Source organism: Marmota flaviventris, chromosome 6 (genome assembly GCF_047511675.1).
Source record: "Marmota flaviventris isolate mMarFla1 chromosome 6, mMarFla1.hap1, whole genome shotgun sequence".
In the NCBI taxonomy this organism is placed as follows: Eukaryota; Metazoa; Chordata; class Mammalia; order Rodentia; family Sciuridae; genus Marmota; species Marmota flaviventris.
Genome location: NC_092503.1, coordinates 77,090,529 through 77,108,049, shown reverse-complemented (window position 1 = coordinate 77,108,049; position 17,521 = coordinate 77,090,529). Strand labels below are relative to the sequence as shown.

The 17,521-nt window shown below is 33.9% G+C and overlaps 1 protein-coding gene across 1 annotated transcript in view; it reads right to left on the bottom strand.

Annotated features, from left to right (window-relative positions):
• The window catches only part of Me1 (malic enzyme 1), a 168,520-nt gene that overhangs the window by 46,319 nt on the left and 104,680 nt on the right, over positions 1-17,521 (bottom strand). The window contains 1 exon segment of the mRNA XM_027928254.2: positions 444-553. Coding sequence (XP_027784055.2) covers positions 444-553 — 110 coding nt within the window.

Here is a 17,521-nt window from a genome sequence, read left to right as displayed (position 1 = left end):
TGGCATGGTTAATGGCAGGCAACCAACTATCTATAAAGATAAAAAATAAAATGTGGCACACTGTACACAAAGAGAACACTTACTGGGGTGAAGCTTAGAAGTTGTGACTGACAGAAAAGAAAGCTGAAGAGAGAACTATATACATTTCATTCTTAAATAATGAATAATATATTTCATACATTTCCTTTGTTCAATGATAATCAACAGGGATTTTACAAGATTTCTGAGAGTTTATTCTCTAGCTCATGGATCTAATACTTTCTAGAATCACAGAGTACTTTCTCAAATATATGAAATTAAATGGGAAATTTTACATGAAATTATTAAGTGTAACTCCCAGATTTTAGTAGGTACTTAGTATGTATTTATTCAATTTGAATCATAAAATTATGAACTACTTTCAGACATTATTTTTGGTCCATACAAGCTGAAAAATTTATTACCTTGAATATCATCATTAAATGTGCAATACTGATTTCGATATTTGTTCAGGAGACGAAATGCATTCACATTGGCAAAATCTTCAAACTGAATAAGGCAATTCATACCATATCTATAAAATAAAAACATTCATTTTAGAAGAGGTTAGTGAAATAACATTTAAAAATAAATCCTTAAGGGGCTGAGGTTGTGGCTCAGTCATAGAGTACTTGCCTAGCACATGCGAGGCCCTGGGTTCAATCCTCAGCACCACATAAAAATAAATAAATAAAATAAAGGTATTGTGCCCAACTACAACTAACTAACTAAATAAATCCTTAAAATTAGCTCACAGAAAAGGCAAAATATCTTTAGAGGCTGAGTATAAATGTGTCAGACAGTATGTATTTAGCAAATATTTACTGCATGTTTACCACAGAAAGTCATTGTGTTGGCACTGTGAATTGAAATAATACAAAATGACCATAATTTGGTCCAAAACATGGTCCTTATCCTCAAGGAATCCAAATTTAGTAGAAACAAAAATCCTCCAAATTAAAAATAATGTAAAAGTGTATAAACAAGAAATTATGAGTCTTCAAGGGACAGACAGCACTTCTAGCTGGGGTCATAAACCACATAATAAATCAACTTTTAATTGATAGTTATGATTTCAAAAATAGAGTGGGTTTTACAAGCTGAAGAAGACCAGAAACAAAATAACTGAGATGAAAGTTGGGAGAATGAAAGAAAAAATTGTTTGAAAAAATTTAAATCTAATTGGCTCTAATGTAGTGTACATTTAAGGGTACAGTAAAAAAGGGTCAGATCTTCATGCTGGTCCTTGCACTCTTCCTAATTCAGTCTAGCTTTATTTCTATACACAAAGACAGTTATCTCAAAAGTGTACCCTATCTCCCTGAACTCTCTTGGCCCCCTTCCTGCTCCACTCCAAAACTTCAATTTCTTCCTTCTCTACTGGTATATTCCTTCCCTCATTGTCCTTAGGACTCCCTGATTTTCTTTAATTGATTAACGAATTAATTGATTTTTGTGTACTGGAGATTTAGCCCAAGGTACTCTACCACTAAGCTTCAACTTCACCCCTTTCTATTTATTTTGAGACAGGGTCTAAGCTTACGAGGCTGGCCTTGAACTTGAGATTCTCCTACCTCAGCTTCCTGAGTAACCAGGTTATAGGTGTATAGCACTGGGCCCAACTAAGATGCCCTGATTTTTACAACCAACTCCTTTAACCATGATAGGACCAACTATGGTTATTTGTCTTTCTTTTCCACATGTCAAACCTGTCAGAAGACACGCTACTAAACTCTGTTCTCATTTCTAGCTTCTTGTTGACTTTATGCCTATAATTCAAGGACCGTAGGAAACAATGCTGTTAGTCTCTCTCTTTTCTGATCCAACAAAAATCTTTGTAGTTACCTTATTTTTCTTCCATTATATCTATTTATACACTATTATTATATATTTATTCTTGATGGACTATCTTTTTAAGTCACAGGTGAAACTTGTATTGAATATTTAGTGTCTTCTCTCTCTCCTTCTTTTCTGTGTCATTATGCATAAAGGGAAAAAGGGACTCAGTCTTCTTGGCAGCTGCTTTCATCATGGTGGCCATAGTGGCCGCAACATTGTCCAGCTCCTCTTGATTCTTCTTGGTGAAGATGTTGTGTCCCCACCTTTTTCTTAATGAATTGGAGGCCCATTTGTCCTTGGAGATTTTTAGTAGTTCCCTGGCATGCCACACACCTCTCAGATCACAGGCCTCACAAGAAGTGGTATACCTGATAAGGTACCCAAACCACCAGCTGTACCTTGGCCTGTACAGGCTCTCTGTCACCTTGTGGCCCTAGTTGAGACCCATGGCATGGAGCAGCACAGAGCCATGATTGCTGCTCGTCAGTGTCTGCTGTGGCAGAGGGTTGGCAGGAGGGTGGTTGTTGTTTTCAATTACTAGTGAAGTTTAGCATCTTTTTCTATCTATTGATCATTTGTAATTTTTTTGAAAAACTATATGTTCAATGTTCATTTTTCTATTTGTTATTTAAATAAAAGGTCCTTATATATTAAGCATAGTACCTTGTATTATACATGCCACAAATGTTTGTACTAATCTAGCATACTGTGGATTAATGATTTAGATGGTGTTCCACTTGTTTTTACCCCCCAAATTTTAAATTTTTATGTAGTCAGATATCTCAATCTTTTTAGTTTCTGCCTCCAATATCATATTTATAACAGCCTTCTTCATATATATTTAATCATTAATCCAAACTTTCTTTTTTTATTCTAATTTGTTATATATGACAGCAGAATACATTACAATTCATATTGCACATATAGAGCACAATTGTTTATATCTCTGGTTGTATAAAAAGTATACTCACACCATTTGTGTCTTCTTCATACATATATTTAGGGTAATGATGTCCATCTCATTCTACCATCTTTCTTACCCCCCTGCCCCCTCCCTTCCCCTCCCACCCCTTTGCCCTATCTAGAGTTTGTCTAATCCTCCCATGCTCCCCCTCTCAACTCTACTATGAATCAGCCTCCTTATATCAGAGAATACATTTGGCATTTGTTTTTTTTGGGACTGGCTAACTACACTTAGCATTATATTCTCCAACTCCATCCATTTACCTGCAAATGCCATGATTATATTCTCTTTTATTGCTGAGTAATATTTCATTGTGTATATATATACCACGTTTTCTTTATCCATTCATCTACGGAAGGGCATCTAGGTTGGTTCCACAGTTTAGCTATTGTGAATTGTGCTGCTATAAACATTGATGTGGCTGTGTCCCTGTAGTATGCTGGTTTTAAGTCCTTTGGGTATAGACTGAGGAGAGGGATAGCTGGGTCAAAAGGGTCCAATTCCCAATTTTCCAAGGAATCTCCATACTGCTTTCCATATTGACTGCACCAATTTGCAGTCCCACCAGCAATGTATGAGTGAGCCTTTTTCCCTACATCCTTGCCAACACATACTGCATTTGTATTCTTGATAGCTGCCATTCTGACTGGAGTGAGATGAAATCTTAGAGTAGTTTTGATTTGCATTTCTCTAGTTGCTAGACATATTGAACATTTTTTCATATATTTGTTGACTGATTGTACATCACCTTCTGAGAAGTGTCTGTTCATTTCCTTAGCCCAATTATTGACTAGGTTATTTGTTTTTATGGTGCTTAGCTTTTTTAGTTCTTTATACATCTTAGAGATTAGTGCTCTATCTGACGTGCGTGTTGTAAGAATTTGTTCCCAATTAGTAGGCTCTCTATTCACCTCAGTGATTGTTTCTTTTGCTGAAAAGAAGCTTTTTAGTTTGAATCCATCCCATTTATTAATTCTTGATTTTAATTCTTGCGCTATAGGAGTCTTATTAAGGAAGTAGGGGCCTAATCTGACATGATGGAGATTTTGGCCTACTTTTTTTTCTATTAGACACAAGTTCTTTGGTTTAATTCCTAGGTCATTGATCCATTTTGAGTTTTGTGCATGGTGAAAGATAGGAGTTAAATTTCATTTTATGGCATGTGGATTTCCAGTTTTCCCAGCACCATTTGTTGAAGAGACTATCTTTTCTCCAATGTATGTTTTTGGCATTTTATAAGGTGTAATAAAATGTAAAACATACATGTGCACGTGAACACACACTCACATTTTCTCACTTGCTCTTCACAACCACTCTATGAAGTAAGTCCTATTAATATCCTGATCTCATAGATGAGGAAACAGGTATAACAGTAATGACAATATAATAGCAATTATATAATCTATCTACCCAGAAAAATATACCTCCCTGTTTTATTATAGTTCTCTCTTAACTTTAATATTTAGTACCATTAGTCATCCTTTGTTCTTATTTTTGAATATTTGCTTGGCCATGACAGTGGTTTAAGAGCACAGGCTTTAGAATAAGAACTCCTAGTTTGAAATTTTGGCCTCATCACACTCACAGATCTTTTAATTTTTCTGTGCCTGTGTATTTTCCCACAATTCTAATAATAATATATAATCCTAAGGTTGTTATAAAGATTAAATGAACTGATAAATATACGGAGTTCAATACAAGGGCACATAAATACTCTCTAATCATGAGGGTTATTTAATTGCAACAAAAGAAGCCATAAACAGCTAAATAATACCCTCAAAAGCCTAAGAGAAAATAACTGTCACCCCAGATAATACATCTAGCAAAGATGTTCTTTAAGAGTAAGGTTTAAACAAAGACAACTTTAGATAAATAAAACCCAAAAAAGTTTTACTAAAAGAATTCTGAAAGTGTGTACAGAATGACAGAAAATAATTCCAGGAAAAAGGATCTATAATATAATGAAAATTTTAAAATATAGATAAATACAAGCAATTCTTATCCACAGGAAATAGTAATGACAGATAAAGCTATTCTCTATCCTGAAAGAGAGAGGAGGTTAGCAAATTTATTCTCCAAACAACAAGGAAAAAAACCTTTAAAACTATCATTTCAGTGCTCTGGAAGTCAACTAAAGGCAAAGAGGAGAAAAAGTTTAAAGTAAAATAGAGAACTAAGGTCAATTCTTGAAAGAAACAAAATAATTTTCAACTCATAAACATGAGGCCATTCATTACAAATTACATAACTGTTATTATAATTTACAAAAGCAACTCTATAGTTACAAATTATCATTTTAAAAAAATAATGTTAACTGAGAAATAAACTCTGTGGTGGCAACTAAGTACCCCAAATACAAATATCAGTCAATAATCATCTGATGCATGCAATGAACAGCTCCTTCCCACTTCTCTAGTTGCTAAGCAAGCCTTCAGAAAGCAAAAATTATAGGTCATTGGCAAGTGCTCTCACATGGCTTGCTCCTGATATGTCATATTCTGGTGGTCTGGCAGCATTCAATGATGTGTCATTATGTTCTGAAGAAGCAGAACCTTGTGGTCTCAGAATATAGGAGGAATCAGAGCCTTCTCAAGTCTATTCCCGGATCTACTACTTACTTGGTTTGGTGATCTGGGGCTTGTTACAATTTCTATGTGGTTAAGATGAAATCCCCACAATATGGTTTGCCTTCAGTGTTTAAGACACAATGTGGTCAGGCTATAAATTTGTAATGTTTCCTAAGTGAAATCTGGGAATAGACATAGGTATTAAAATGAGGTACGGGATACCTTATCATTTAAAAAGCTTATTTTAGAAATATCCCCTAGAGGACACTGCATATCAGTTTTAATTTCATGACTTTTCTCTACCTGATAGTTAACTCTGACTTAATTCCTAGAGATTTAGAAAGAGGCATTCTGAATTCATCTTGTGATACAAGCATCTCACATTATGCAATAAAAGAAAGCCACGTAAGGGATATTTTGTTCCAGTTGGAACCAGCCTTGTCACTATGAAATTATAAGTAGTGGAACTCTCAAAAGTAGCCAATTCAGTACTACATGACTATGAAAAGAACCTATTATTTTATGATCAAAATATCACATAAAATAGTGGGTGTGAATGGTTTAAGAAGTAACTGAAATACTATCCATAAAATTAACATGTAAAAACTTCAGAGATTTTGCTTTTTATAGCATTGTTAAATCTGACAAAAATAAATTAATTACAGTGATTAATCACTATATCCATCATTTACTAAGTGCCAGACATTGTGCTCCATATTTTATAGGGATTATCTCATTTAATTATCTCAATAATGCTGTGAGGAAAGCAATGATATTTATCCATTTAATAAATAAAGAAATGAGAGCTAAGCACAATTAATTACTCAGCATAGTGAGAGTTCACACTGCTAAAAATGGGAAGCTCTGAACTAACCCACAGACCCTTGGCTTCAGCCACTCTATGTACTGGCTTTACAGAGCCAACACAGTTACCAAGTCCATAAATGAATAGTATATTTACAACCAAAAAGATCCCAGTGATAAAATAAGGGAGTTATAATTTTATCACAAAACATATAAGATACAATTTGTATTCATTCAACATATCAGGTGTTTTTTTATTAAAAGTATATTGACAAATATTAATCTTTTTTTGATTATGAACTATCAAGAATTCACTATAACCAAGTTGTATTTTGTTAGCTTTCAATTACTTAAACAACTTAAAGGAGGGGGTAGATTTATTTTGGCTCACGGTTTCAGAGGTTTAAGTCCATGGTCAGTTGGCCCCATCACTGTGGTCATGTGGTGAGGCAGGATATCATGGTAAAGAGCATGTGGGAGAGTAAAGCTGCTCACCTTATGGAAGGCAGGAAGCAAAGGTAGAAACCGAGAGGGCAGGTGAAGAGGCCAAGGACAAGATATACTCTTCAAGGGCAAGCCCCCAGTGATATATACTTCCTCCAACTAGGACCCACCTCCTAAAGTTTCTACCACCTCCACATAATGCCACCATCTGGAGACCAAGCTTTTAACACCTGAGACTTTATGGGACATTCTAGATTTAAACTTTGGTTTTTCCTGAGAGAGGTTTCTTAGGATATGTTACATGCATGAAACATGCAGCATTCAAGATCCAAAGCACTTTAACTCTGATGAATTCCTTAGAGATAATTCCAAATAAAACATTTTTAATAATGCACTGAGGCTTGAAGGTGCTCAATGAATTGAGCAGCAAATAGGAAACATGGATCTTACCCTTAAACTGCTCACTTGGTAATAGTCTAATTGAGAATAAAAAGGGTATAAGCAAAGAAGTCTTCAGGAGGTTTCAATGAAAAGCAAAATCAGTAGGGTGGTGAATGCAGCTCAGTGATAGAGTACTACCCTAGCATGTGCAAGGCTCTGGATTCAATCCTCAGCACCACAAAACAATAAACTAAATGAAAGAAAAATCAATAGTACATAAAGAGATCACTAAAGAGTTTAGGAAAGGCAACATTAATTTGTTGAGGTTTAAGTTGGGTCTTTGGTAGGATTCAAATAGAGTGTATGGGAATAAGTTATAGAGGTCTCAAAGTTTGTACTGGAGGACACTGATAACATCATTTCAAAGGACGTTAGAATACTAATACTGGTTGCTGAATTTCAGATTATGAATAGTATTGAATGCTAGCATAAGTAATATAAAGTTGACTCAAGTTCTCTCTGGCCAAGAACTCTTCAAATTCACTTCTTTCTAGTAGGCAAGAATTAAGAATACATTTGTTCATTTCTTTGTAAATTTTCTGCAATATGTCTCCAGTTCCTACTGCTTCACATCTATGTTATTTTGTAACATGTAGACATTCCTTTCACTTTTCTTACCATTCCTTCTATCTGATTTTACTGACACTTCTTTAGTTTACTCTGTGATAGTAGGCATTATAAAGATACAATTTTAGTTATCCATTTTGTTCTCCCTCCTGTATTCAGTTCTCCTTCATTAAGTTAAACTGTTTTTATGGATTCAAAAATCAAAGTTTTCTTCCCTACTTAAATAATTTTATACACTAGAAAAATTTAATCATATTATTTTAAAGGAAATCCTAGGTAATAAGATTTCATCTAGTTTTATCTCCTGTTATTCTCCAAAAAACAGAAAAAACAAAACCTTATCCTTTCTTTCTTCCTTATTTATTCATTAGTCAAATAATATATTAAGCAACTACTGTGGGTTCAACATTGTTCTGGGTGCTATTGACACATTCCTTTCTACATAGAGCTTGTAGTATTATGGAGGATACACACCAGTTAATAGACAATTATAATGGGCACTTTAATAAGTGCTATAATAGAGGAAATGCAGGTAGCCACAACACAGAACAAGGTAAGGGGGTTAGGAAAGGCTTTCTAGAGGATGCTAAAGCCTGAAAGATAAGTAGAAGTTTGCCAAGTTGATAAAAAGGGAAATTTTTTGAAGTAGCTGTATTGTATTAAAAGGCTCAGAGTTAAAAAAAAAATCTGTGGCACATTCCAGAAAGTAAAATAAATTAAATATGACTGAGGCGGGGTTTGACCCAAAAAGAGGCAAGAATTGAGTGAAGCTAGAGGGGTAAACAGGGCCAGATTACATATGGACTTTAAACTGGGATAGAGGGGACTATACTTGATTCTAAAACTAGGTGAAGAAACAGGAATGTGACACAGTCAATATGCATTTTATACTCTTTGCAATCAGAGTGAAGAATGTATGGCAAAACCAAATACAAGAAGTTTACTTTAAGAGGCTGCTGCAAAACTTCAGGGCGGCATGAGAATGAGGATAGAGAGACACAGATGAAGACAAAATTGATATTATCATGTGAAAGAAGCAGATGATGAGGAAGAAAATGGCAAGAATGCATTTCAAGTTTCAGGCTTGGGCAATCAGGTAGATAACAGGGAATATAAAGACAGGAAACCTCCGGGGGAAAAAAGCAGGTCTGATAAGGAAATTCATGAATTCAGCTTTAAATATGCTGCTTTTGAGCTACCTTGGAGATATTCAAGCAAAGCAAGCTGTTATTGGTTGTTCAGAACTAAAACAGCTGCAGATGAACACAAGGCTCATGATACAGTCATAAATGGGGACTTGAAGTGGTGTGTTACTAAAGATCTAAAAATGAAGATCTTCAGAACAAGCTAGGTCAGTGTTATGGTTTAGATCTTGAATGTCCCCCAAAAGTTTATATACTAATTTGCAGCTCATGGTGTCCTTGAGAGGTAGTAAAAACTTCAAGAGGTAAGGCTTGGATGGAAGAAGTTAGGTCACTGAGGGTATGTCCTTGAAGAGTATATTGTGACTCTGGTCCTCTCCCCTCTCCTGGCCTCCTGGCCACCATCAGGTGAGCAGTTTCCTTTGCCATGCACTCCCAGCCATGATGTACTGCCTCACCACAGGCCCAAAGGCAACAGAAGGCCAAGTGACACATTCACTGAAACCTCTAAAACCATAAGCCAAAATAAATCTTTCCTCTTTATAAGTTATTCAAGTATTTTGTCACAGCAATGGAAATTTAACACAGTTAGTACTTGAGAAAGGTCATCCACAGAGATGAGCAAAACTTTGGAAAGAAAAAAAAAAAACAAATGCCGAATGTTTTCTCTGATATAAGCGGGTTAGGGAGGGAGAGCATGGGAGGATTAGATTAATTCTAGATAGGGAAGAGGGGTGGGAGGGAAGGGAAGGGGAAGGGGATTAGCAAGGATGGGGGAATGTACATGTATGAAGACTTGAACTGGGTGTCAACATATCATATATACAAACTGAGATATGAAAAATTGTGGTATATATGTGTATTAAGAATTATAATGCAAAAAAGTACATGTATAATGGCATAAATTGATGTGAACATACTTTATATACAGAGAAACAAAAAATTGTGCTCTATATGTGTAATAAGGATTGCAGTGCATTCCACTGTTGTCGTGTATTTAAAACAAATAATAAAATCAATTAAAAAAGACTTGATATAAAGTAAGTTTGTTTGATCAAACCACTATTATCATATGATATCTTGACTATTGTTCTCCACTAACAATAATATAAGAAACCTTTTACTTCCCCTTTTAAATTGGCCTCAATTATGCTAAACTGTAAGTTGAAACTACCTTACAAAACCAAAATATGGATCATTTATAAACAATAAAAGAAATTCTTCTTTCTTTGGAAACAAAAAAACTTTGGAAAGAGTGACAAGAATCAGAGGAAAGTAGCTTAAAAAGAAGCAGGAGAAGAAAGAGGTATGATAAATTCAATTGCCATAACATCAAAGAAGTTAACGTACAGAGTCTCTCATATGGATGAAGTACTGAGAGACTCAAACGGATACGAGAGCATTGCTCTCATCTTTCAACCCTTCAGTTTTGTGTTGACCAATAAGCATTATTATTTTTAAAGAACTGTAGGTGAAGTGACAATCATTAGAGTCATTTTTCAGAAAAGCAGGGAGGTAAATGAACATTCGGTGAGAAAAAGAGTGTGTAACAAAGCCTGTTGGTAAAGAATGGGTTTCCAAAGACATAGTGGAAAAGTTCGACATGAAGGGAGTACTGAGAGGTTTTTATCTATTTATTTGTTTGTTTGTTTGTAATTGTAAATGGTCAGAATGCCTTGATTTTATTTGTTTATTTTTATGTGGTGCTAAGATCGAATCCGGTGCCTCATACATGCTAAGCAAGCAGTCTGCCACTAGCACTCTGGAGCTACAGCTCCAGCCAGGGAATTTTGTTTAAGGAAGATGAAGCTCAAAATATAAAATATTCAAAAGTATGACGTGTGTGGAAGAACATATGAAAACACAAATATATGGAAAAGACTAAATGACACTTTACATTTTAATACACAACCAAGTATAACATCAATAATGTTAAGCATGATTTCCTAATTGCCATCTATCACAAGAGACCTTATGATAGATGGCAAAGGTAGAATGTGAGAAAATTGATGTATGGGAAGGGGAGGGCCATATACTGGTCTCTGTAAGCTGAGGACAGCAAAAGAGGCTCAAATCCTCAGAGCAGCTTTGGTCCTAAAGGGCTGATCTTTGCTTGGACATACCCTGTATTTTGATACTATGTTTCAAGTTTGTACCATTCTTCATGCCTAGGAGGCCTTCACATAAAGGATATGGAAATTCAGAAAGTGCTTTTATAAACTCCATCTGCAAACTGCCATAAGAACTAAAAGTCTCAATAGCATGTTCCAGTAAACACCTCATATCCAACCTAAATCATGTCATATACTTATGCAATTTGAATCACTAAGGGTATGTGTCTCCTCCTCCATTTAGTCTTGATCAAACTGTTTATTTCTAAAAGCTGGAAACTTCCACAAAACATACAACAGTTTTCAGCACTAAAAGAGAACTATGTATTGCTTTGGTGCCAATCATCAGTCATAAAATGTTAAGCAAAAAAATGTCCTTGAAGTCCACTTAGTGACAAGAAATGCCCAGGATGGCTAATGATTATAAGAACAGATATACTGGTGAGTATTACCACCTAAAAAAAGCCAAAAGGGCCAAGTACAATGGCTACTTGTGATATAGTAGACTTTTTTTTTTAAGTAGAAAAACATCTTATTTCATACTATACATATGTAGAATAATTACAGAGAAATTTATCTAAATCTACATACTCAAATGAATATGAATGTTATTCTTCTGAGTGGACACTTCCAGATTATATATTTAACTAATAATGCTGAACTGCTCAGCTACTTTCAAGGTGAGTGTAAAATAAGTCTCATGGCTTTGAAGCCATATCTTGTAAGTAATCTTCCCTTTTTCTTTACTTGCAATAAAATATTAGAAAAAATATTTTAGGAATAAGAACTGGCTCCAAACACTTGATTTTTCTCAATATTCTCATTCTATTCTCAAGAATTAATATAAGTCTCAAAGGATTTTCTCTTAAAATGTCACCATTACAATATTTAGAAGAACTGGTATAGGTTCTAAAAATAATCCTCAAAGAGGTATTCCTAAAGTACTATGAACATTAGCTGTAGTCAGCACACAGAATTCTGGAAGGAGAAAACACTAATTCAGATATTTTTGTTTAAAAGAATCAATCACACTATATTATTGAAAAACCTCAAAATAAAAGTAAAAATGAAGTTGGGCATGGGGGCACACATCTATAGTCCCAATACTCAGGAGGCTCAGGCAAGAGGATTGCTTGAGACTGGGAGTTTGAGGCTAGTCTGAGAAACAGAGCAAAACACTGTCTCAAAAAAATTTTTTAAAAGTGAAAAATTTTTAAAAATTTTTAAAAAAATTTTTAAAAAAGTGAAAAATGAATAAGGACGTTGCAGGTATAACTACTTAAAAAGTCTAAAAGCCAATATACATTCTCAGGCCACAGAATAATGGAAGTAAACCTACGCAAATTATTCAAGAGGAAGCTGAGATCTGCACACTTAGAAACAGGTGACAGTACAAATCCAATGTTAATTACAAATATGGCCTTCCTGGCACAATCATCTGAACTGATGTCAAAGTTTGAACACTAATCATTTTCCATAAATACCATGTACCTACTAATAATGTGTCTTGAGTTATGTCTATTTATAATTCCAAATTAATGGTATTAGTTATGGCAGCATTATTGCCCAATATTAATAAAAGTACCAAAATATCATGTTACATGTTTATACATAAGCTCTTTTCTTCTCATATGACTGAGAGCTCATGACCTGCCATCATATGTTCCAGAGGTACTGAAGATATTTAACCCCAAACTGCTTGAAGACTGTTTTTCTTGGTACCTATAAGCGTACATTTACCTGCACACCAACATATTTTTCCCTCTCTCTTAAAAGAGCACAATAATTAGTTGGAGTGACTAAAACCAACATATTAAAATTAGAATTCCATTGGCAGAGTCCCTGCTTAACTCTTAATAATTCTTAGGAACAAAACATGTTACTGTCCATAAAGTTCAAAGAATTATTTTTTATTTCCTTTTTCATTAAGCCATTTTAAGACTTTAATACTTTGTTGAGTTATTAAATATACTTATATGTAAGCCTAAATTTTCAAGAATGTAACCCTGACTCTGCTAAATTGACAGTTTGCCAAGATCTGACTCACAAAGTTACTAAGTAATTTATTTTTTACACAGTAATTTTAGGTAGTTTACTAAACGTAATAATGTATATGGAAGTTTGAATCATTTATAAATCAATCATTTTATTCTGGTATGTCATTGAGAAACATAAGCCAACACAAGTAATTTCTGTGCCTAAAACAATACTTACTAAAAAGAACATGTAATAATCCAATAGGCTAAGGATCTAACTAGAAGTTAAATATTCCTTATCTGAAATGTACAGGGCCAGAAATATTTTGGATTCTGATTTTTTAAAATTTGGAATATTTACATATACATAATAAAATATTTTAAGAGATGAGACACAAACCTAAACATGCAATTCATTAGTTTCATATTTATCTTAAAAACACAAATTGCAGGTAATATTACATAAAATGCTTAGTTTTAACTGCAGTCCATCATAAATATGGTCAGGTGTGAAATTTTCTACTTGTGACAACATGTTGTCAGTCAAAAAGTTTCAGATTTGGGGATGTTTCTGATTTCAGAATTTTAAGTTAGGGATAGTCAACCTTTACTTGAATTTGAGTTCTACCTATGTCACTTAAAAATTGAGTCTTGGATCAAAATCTTTCTAATACTCTTATGGGAATTCCTTTTACAATGCTAAATCAATATGAAGAATTGGAACTATATACTCAAGAGAGGCTAGATGAACACCTCAGGTCACCTACTACTCTGCAAAATATTCAGGATTTTAAAAAACCTGACTTTATCATCACCTGATTAGTGAACATGAGGAAAAGAAAAATCTTATAATCTTGCTCTCAGTGCAATCTAGTCAAAAGAGTTTCTCTTTGATGAAAATTTTCTGAATAAAATTATGATTATTAACAGTGTAGACATTGCAAGGTGTATAAACTTTATATTTTCCAGATAGAAACATTTTGGCCCAGCTGTTTTCAACAGATGTGCAACAAACATAAATAACCTCTGCAAGAGATTCAGTTCACATTAGCAAAAGGATGAGAATTCTAGTCTTACCTCTGAGCACTAGTAGACTGATAAAATAAGGGCAAAAGAAATACTGCATCAATTCCTCAGATTTTTTTCTTTTAATATATACACATAAGTGTAGTATATCTCACCACTGATAATCCATTCAGGACTGGGGAACAGGAACACAGTTAAACAATATCTGATTATCTTTTTTTTCCACCTGAATCATACGATTGTCTTTTATAATAAGCCAATAGTTTCTTCTCAAATAGCCTAACAAATTCAATATCATGTTCCTATTTTTTCCATACTCCATTTATTTATTCTGAGTAGTGAAACTTCCAAAATGTAGAACAATCTTTAGAAAAAGACATTTTTTTAAGTTTTTAAAATTTAAACAAAAAATCTAAATGTTAAATAATAAATAAGAAAATATATAAAGTCACCTCTATAAAAATAAGGTAGTGCAACAGTTTTATTGCAGGGTAAGACTGTGTCTTACTGTCTTTAAAATCAATGTTAATGCATTGTGATTTACTTACAATAAGAGTACCTATTTTAAATATGTAACTAAGTTTACAAGTAAGATTGAGAATATTCACAAAATTCTCCAAAGTTCTTTAGTACAACACTGGCCCTAACGGTTTATGATTTGCTTTCTATCACTAGAGATTGTTTGTTCGTTTGTTTGTTTTTGGTACCAAGGGTTGAACCAGGAGTACTTAACCATTGAGCCTATCCCCAACCCTTTTTAGAATATGTTTTATTTTGAGACAGGGTCTAGCTAAGTTACTTAGGGCCTTGCTAAATTACTGAGGCTAATCCTCTTGCCTCAGCCTCCTAAGCTGCTGGGATTATAGGTGTGTGTCACTGCACCCAGCTAGAGATTAGATTTGATAAACAATTTTAACAGGAGAAAGTCACTAGAGAATAATATTAACTAACATCCATGTGATCCCTACTCAATTTTGTAAAATATTAACATTATGCCATATGTCAGACCAAAACAAACAAACAAAAAGAACACATACCATTTGAAACCCTCTCTGCACCTCCCTGATCCCATTTTTTCCCACATAGCCACTCTCCTGAACTTATCATTTCCATGGATGATATGCTTTTGCAATAAGTATATATCCCAAAACAAATATGACATTGCTTTTAAGATTTAAACGTATGGATAACATACCAATATGATGGATGTTGAATGGTATCTGAGTCTTATGAAATGACTTTGTTGCCATTATTAACAGCTCAGATTCAATGGATTAGAATTATCCTTTTATAATTCTTTCCTCAATTCTATGATTCTTAGACAAATTCATGTGAAAACATGAAACACTAGTTCACTTAACTGTTATGCACTGTAAAAATATTACTTGTTATAAATACAAGAAAATTAGTTATCCATTCTCCTGTTGGTGTATATTTAGACTGCTTTCAACTTTTCAATACTATAAAAAATGCTCTATGAAAATTTCTGTACATGTCTCCTTATAAATGAGTTTCCCTGGGGTACAAGTGCTATGCAGTAAATTATGATAACTATACTGCTAGCATTTTTATGAATTTATACTCTTTAAGCACTATATATTATCATCCATAGTCTCCTCCTGAACACTTGCCACACTCACAAACCGTTTTGCCAATTTGATGGATGTCAAATGGTGCTTGACATCTGCGAAATGGCAATATGGTATTGGGTAATCACAAAAATGTGCCCTTCAATGAAGAACTTGCTAAGGTGTGTAGTTAGCTAGCTGCCTTCAGCCACAATGTCTTTAAGATCCATGACAGCATTCAATCCTAAACCATGATCTTCCTGGGGAACCTTAAGCCAATTACTGGGCATAGCAGTGGTATTAAAGCCTAGTCATTTCTACCCAATGTGGAACTCATCTAACAGAAGTGTTTGCTCTGGTGGCTGAGATTATGCCCCATATATATTTCAGTCTGAGGCTCTCCCTGCCCAGTTCTGCTTCCCAGATGTTCATCATGGTTTGAAGGCTTTCAATACTTAATCTGCATTCCCTGTTTATGTTTCTCAGGCATTAACATCTCTTAAACTATAACTTTCTCTCATCAACTACTTCATGGAAAATTCAAATTGAGAATATGATTGATTATATATTATAATTCAAGCATCTACTAGTCAAATTGCTTTGATCTGAATCCCAGCTCTGCTTCTTATTACCTCCGGACACTGGACAGGTTTTTAATATCCCTATACCACAGTTTCTTAAACTCTAAAATGAGAATAATAACAGGACATACCTCACAGTTTTAAGACATTAAATTAACATACGCTCTTGGAACATGTCTGGTACATAATGATGCAATGAATATTAATCATTTATTGCCCAATGTGATTTTGCTATTTATCACAAGATTTATGATTAAGCTTGGTGATATGTAAAACAATGATTGAGTGAACCTGGCAATATTTACTGATCATTTCCTTAGAAGTGGGAGTATATTTATAGGTGTTACAATAGCATATGGAAAAAGGTAGTGTGATCCTAAATAAAATATTCAGAGAAAATAAATAATTTCAGTCTCATTATCCTTCACTCATTGATTAGTTTATATTATAAATCTTGTTCCTCTATTATTTGTGTTTTGACTTTTTTTGCTTATAATAAACTCTATATGCAGGTAACATTTATGAATTCTAACCATAACATTTGAGAAATACTACTGGGAAGCTTTGATTAAATGCCTTTTCTTTCATAAAAAATAGCATGCATATGGATTTCACAGTCTACAGTCTTAAAACTGTTCTATTAGCTTACTTTAGGGAAGTTATTAAGAATTAGTCAAAAATTTTTTTTCATAAGACAATACAAAAGTCAAAATACAAGCAGTTTTCTTTTCTAAACTCTGCCCCACCCCATGAAATTCATTTCTCAGATACACCTACCCATCAGCTTTTTTATTAGTAATTTTCTCAAATTTAGAATAATTACAGTCCAAAATGAATCTATCTATAAAGAAAGACTGGGGTGGGGGAGCTCAGTAACTAATGCATTCATCTTACAATACTTGTTCTTGGACACCAGGTTAACGAGAATTTGGAATAGTATGAAGACTTCAAGAATGACCCAACCACATTTATTATAATGTGGTTCTAGTCCCTATCTTCAGCTTTTAAACTATGAGTTTGGCCAAATGTAAACCTTCTGGAATATATAGGTGCTTATCCAAATAAAAGATTCCATTAAATTCTTGAAATACATTTTCTGTCTCATTCCAAAACTCTGTTTCTCCATAGGAAGAAAAATAGCCTCTATATTGTTCCAAAACCCCATGTGAAATATATACCAGAGGTCTGCATCTACAGTGTCTGTCATGCACTGTACAAATATATCATATAACTTATCCTTTATTTCACCTAATGGAAAGAAAAAACATGACAATCTATCAAAAAAAATGATACTAGAGCAAGCCCTGGGAAGAGAAAAAGATTTATTCTATAAATAAAATGAGTGATATTGCCATACTTTATGTGCATAATAAATTTCTATTTATTTTAAGATACAGGGAAAAAAGCAAAAAAATAAAAGATACACACAGTTTTCAAATATATTTCATTAGACTGTATCTGCTTCTACTTAGT